Raw genomic sequence first — 5,296 nt, 5'->3', positions numbered from 1 at the left:
CTAAAGGAAGTCCTTTACATTCGTGACAAAACAGGAAGTGACAATAACTCCTGTCTGGAAGGTCGGATTCTAGCCAAACTTGTAAGGCTTGCAGCCGGACTCATACTGATATGGGTGGAAGGTGATTGAAGTTTAGGCATATGTGCACCCTGGTGGACGCGTGCGGGAATGGCATGAGAGCATTCGCAATGGCGACTGGGAGTTTGCTGGAGTGCCCGTGATTGCAAGTGATGTTGAAGGTTCGGCAAATGCGCACCCCAGGGAATGGGTGTGGGACGGGCACAAGAGCATTCGCAATGGCGACTGGGCGGAGTTGCTGGAGCTCCCGCAGTTGCCGTAAGGCCGGAGCAGCGCTTTGCTGCGAGGGCCTTCAATGCTGCTTGCAGCTTTAATTTTTGTTGAAATGTTTCTTCTTTTATCCAAAAGACTTTATCAGTCCGATGAGCCACAACAAACTCAGTCTTATAAATAGCACACTCAAATAATGGATCAAAATAAGCTGTCGAGAGGACCTGACTTAATTTTATGGATTTTTTCGCCTGGGTTATTGAGCATGTATCAGGATATGTTGAACCATTTTGGCCATGGCTGTCTCAAACGAGTTGGTGGAAGAGAGAACGGACTCAAGAAAACATCTTAGCACATTTACAAAGTCAGTCAACCAGTTTTATGGTGCTATTTATAGGACTGAGTTTTTTATGACTCCTCAGACTGATGGTCTTTTGGTTAAAAGACGAAACATTTCAACAAAAAGAAACCATCCAGAGAACCTAACTTAACATTGTTGGAATTTTCTACCTGGATTATTGAGCATGGACCTTAATAGTTAAGGGATACCATTTGGTGAGAACATGCAAATTTTCACTTGGACTCTCACTGAATATGTATTCATTAAATAAATTACATTTGAAACTGAAAAAAAAAAAAAGCAACAATCATGGAATATTTCTGCAAAAGATATGCAAATGTATTTGTCACAATTTAATCAGTGTCCTATTTATCTGTCTCAGTTGTCAGGTAAGTACGTAGTAGGTAGGTAGCTAGGTAGCTAGGTAGCTAGGTAGCTAGATAGAGACGTAGACAAACAAACATCCTGGAAACCCCTGTAAAGTTTTGGACATTTTGGACAATTCCTCACAAATGATGTCTGCCAGATAAACTCCAACAGTTGGCAGCCCAGTGAGAACTGACATTAATTCTCAGCTTTCTTGGAATATTTATTTTAACAGGTTCACATTTGCTCTTGTAAGAAAAATGCCCTTTTTCTCATGCAATGTTTTGTTTTGTCAGACCTCCTGAAATTGCTTCTGAGAAAAAAACAAAACTTTTCTTCTATAATCTGCCTCACAGCACCATTTTAGTTTATTGATGTCTTACCTGTCTGCACTTGAGTCCTCATCTATATTAGCATACAACTGATTAATCTTAAACAGCATTTTGGCTGCCCATCTTGCATGAAACAATTTATTAAAAGGGAAATGTTTTGAATTTGAGAAAGTTTTCCATTAACTTTACCGATATCAATCATTAGGTAGTGCATGCGCATTAAGCTTTGATGAGTTTACATGACCACCTATGGCTTCAGTGCATAAGATAATTTGTTCTGGTAACACATGAAAAGCCAATAAAAATACAATCTTTAACATTACAATTACTATTAATCAAAATACTTAGTTCAAATGTATTCATTTACACTTTTTACACTAGGGAAAGGAAAACATTTAATGCTGGAGAGGGAAAGGGGCAGAATAGAATAAAATCAAACTGTTTACACTCGTGTTGCTCTTGTCACTGCTGGTAGAGGACACACTCCATCTTTTAGCAGCTTTGGCATCAACAGTTGAAGACTCTCTGTCCTTGTCTGCATTGTGAATCTTCCTGTTCAGGTCCTGAAACATGTCCTGGTGCCGTTTCCGGGTATGCATTATTTTCTACACAGGAACATTGCACATTATGTACAAGGCAAATACCGCAGATGACCATAATTTCTACTCCCCCCTTTTTACATTAAATGTTCCTCATCTCAACAATACAGTCAAATCTGAAAAGTACACTATAGGTTGCAAAAGTATAAATCTCTCCTGGTAATCAATCGGTTTTGTTGCCTTGCAATGTGAAATTTCAATGGAATTTTTAATTCAGAAGTGATTTTTACGAAGGGCAGTGCTTCACAACGAAGCTGCAGCCCACGTGCACCCCTGTCTACCCCTGTTGTCCTTGGATGGCTGCACTGAAATGTATTTTCGCTGTGCTTAACTGTGCAATGACAATAAAGTTGATTCTGATTCTTGCGATTTACAAAAAATACTTCAGAATAATCAAGTTAAATGGGGAACAACCTATACAGAATAAAACTGAAAAATGGTGAGTCTTTGTGTACCTAGCCCACAAAAACTCAATTCTTTGTGTCACCATCTTTTGCAGCAGTTAATATCAAGTGTCTTCAGGCCTGTCTCCATGATACTGGTCTATCTAACCACTGAATTTGCAGCTCCTTCAGATTGGATACTTGTATACTTGCTTGTATCTAATAAGCTTAAAATAAAACCTGAGATCCTCAGTTGGACTAGGCTCTGGGCTTTGACTGGGCCATTACAGGTCATGTAACTTATTCTCCTCAAACCACTGCCATGTTGCTTCAGCAATATGTTTAGGGTTTATGGTTATTAAAATCTCTGGAATACTCAAATACATTTTCCCTAAGAATTTGTATAATTTGTGTGTTTTGCTCCACACTTCTTCTCTTTAACTCTCACCAGTTTGCCAGTCTCTGCAGATGAAAAACATCCCCACAGCATGTTGATGCCTAGGGGGAACCCATGCCTCATGCCTGAATGACCTCAACTGCTTCCTCTCAATGTGGAGGAGCAGCGGCTCTATTCAGAGTCCCTCCCAGATAATAAAACTTCTTATCCTGTCTGGTAACTGGTAAACCCAACTATCCTGCTGAGAAAACTCAGTATGATTACCCGTTTTCGAGATTTTGTGATCATAGGTAAGGGTAGGCATGTAGCACAACCAAGAAATGAAGCTTTACCCTGAAGGTAATGCCCCTCTTCACAACAATAAGATTGTGATTTCTCTGTGAATTGCTAACTTATCGTGGTGAATAATTTTGTGTTCCTGAATGATCCTACTCATGTTTTGGGTGGCATTTGACCCCAGTAGGGTCTCCCAAGGCAGATTGGTCCTGGGTGACAAGCCAAATTCTGGACAAAAAGAGATTTACAACACTCTTATGGACAGAAGAAAACCAAGGGCTCAATGTCTTCCCTGGATGTAGGGTACCGTTACAAGTGTCCCATTTTGGAGCCAGGCCTGGTGTAGAGGCTTATTGGTTAGTGCCTAGTGCCTAGGCCTCTACCCATGGGGGCCAGTTGGGCTACGTGGGATGGGCTATGGTGACAGCTGAAGGTGGGAGCTTTGGCGCTCTGATCCTCAGTTATTTAGACAAGCAAATTCCCAATGGTCTGGCTTATTTATTTATTTTTTTCCAATTAATGTTTTATATGCTACCTTGCCATGATGCCCAGCTCTGTGCAGCTTATAGTGGCCCTATATACAAATCTTCCTATTTCTGCATAAAAGCTGCCCAGTTTCATCACAGTTATCTTTGGCCTCCAGGATGTTTTTCTGAACAATGGCCTACTTACCTACACTGTGAGTTTTGATGAACAACCTTATCTAGTATATATATAGCAAGTTTTCTATGGTTGCATCACATTTCCATTTTACAATAATAAATTTATTGAAGCTTTTTGCTGACTCTTGCTTGGTGGTAACATTTACTACTTAGAGGTGTTCAACTGGTGTTTATTCAGTGTGTGTGTGGGGGGGGACTTGCAATAAGTGAATATTATTTGACAGGTTTAGATCATTTGAATTTAGGATTGCTGACATATTTACATACAAATATTTAATAAAGTATGTGACTTCTGAAAGTAATTGCTGGAGCTTTAAAGCAATACAGCTGAATACTGCACTTACTTAATATGCACTTACAACTTTTAAGTTTGATGCATTTTAACACATTTTATACAATATATTTGTCAAGAGAGATTAATTGTTTTGCAACCTACTCCATGTATGTTTGTATGTATGTAAAAAATTTAGAGGTCTGGGGAGAAGAAATCAGCGTTTTAGTCCATGTTTAAGAATCTTTGTAAGAATCAAAGAGACTACAATTACCTCAAAGTCAAGCTCTGCATAGCGTGATTTTCGTCTCTGGTGGGAGATGAGACAGAGAGATTAAAGATGTGCTTTGATATTCAGTGCCTTGTAAGCAGAAATACTCACTGAGTATCAACCTGTCTAGAAATTGTGCCTTTGGGAGGAGTGAGTCATGAGAGACATAAAACTAGGTTTGCTGCTGGTTATTCTGACCTTGCTGGAACAAGTTTACAGTTAACAGATTGTGACCAGATGACCTTTAGGTTGTCTGTCATGGAGTGCTGAAGGAAAGCCTGACCTTTAGGCAGCTCACTACCTCTGGCATCTGCTGCCTCACAAGCCATTACAGAGCTGTGTTTAGCCCCAGTGTGAAAAGACACCAGCAAGCAGATGTCTGAAACACTTTGTGCTGGCCATCGTATCGTGTCACTCTCATACTGCTGTCTGTAGTTGGAACTGAGAGAAAACTAACCTTTTCAATAATGCTGTTCTTACATGGTCTAAGAAAAAGCTGGGATGCTACTTGTGATGCTGTTGGTGAAATGTGAAAACATTGAATAATGGATGACAGCAATGGTGAAAAAAATGACCATTTATCTGTTGAACCTAATTTAAGATACTTTTAATTATTTTCATGATTAATTAATCAATGTATCAATGTAAGCTTCTCTTGGGGAGCTATGAGTCCTTTTTCAGTCGAATGCTGTGTTGGTCAGTCATCAACATAACCCAATACATTTTTACAGAAAGCAATTATATTACTTAATTGTTATTTCAAATTCCTAGTATAAACGAGCAGAATCCATTCAGAAAACATGTAATATAATTCATGAATAATACATGGAAGACAGCAAACTTTTCAGCTGATGTCTGTATTATGACAGAGATAAAACAGAGACATTTGAAGAAAAAAACATTCAATTTAAAATGACGTTATTTTTGTCAATAGCATCAAGTACATATAATAGTGATTTCTGGTATGCATTTTATTGTATCAAAATTTTGCCTGGTTCCCACACAACCAAACCCATCAGAATACAAACCCATCAAGTAATCATCACTCTATGATAGTTTTTTTCCTGGTAAATATTTTCAATCTAACATTTACCCAAGGAACCCCCCCCCC

The 5,296-nt window shown here is 39.0% G+C and overlaps 1 protein-coding gene across 1 annotated transcript in view; it reads right to left on the bottom strand.

Annotated features, from left to right (window-relative positions):
- Window positions 1-1,772: 1,772 nt before the first annotated feature.
- LOC119409578 (adhesion G protein-coupled receptor B1) overlaps window positions 1,773-5,296 on the bottom strand; it is a gene marked incomplete at its 3' end in the record, with an annotated part of 116,123 nt that continues 112,599 nt past the window's right edge. The window contains 2 exon segments of the mRNA XM_037676480.1: window positions 1,773-1,931; window positions 4,189-4,224. Of these exon segments, the coding sequence (XP_037532408.1) occupies window positions 1,773-1,931; window positions 4,189-4,224 (195 nt within the window).

This window comes from Nematolebias whitei, chromosome 5, assembly GCF_014905685.2.
Source record: "Nematolebias whitei isolate Nwh7 chromosome 5, NemWhi1, whole genome shotgun sequence".
NCBI classification, from domain to species: Eukaryota; Metazoa; Chordata; class Actinopteri; order Cyprinodontiformes; family Rivulidae; genus Nematolebias; species Nematolebias whitei.
The sequence above is the reverse complement of the archived record's forward strand: the minus strand, read 5'-3'. Positions and strand labels throughout refer to the sequence as shown.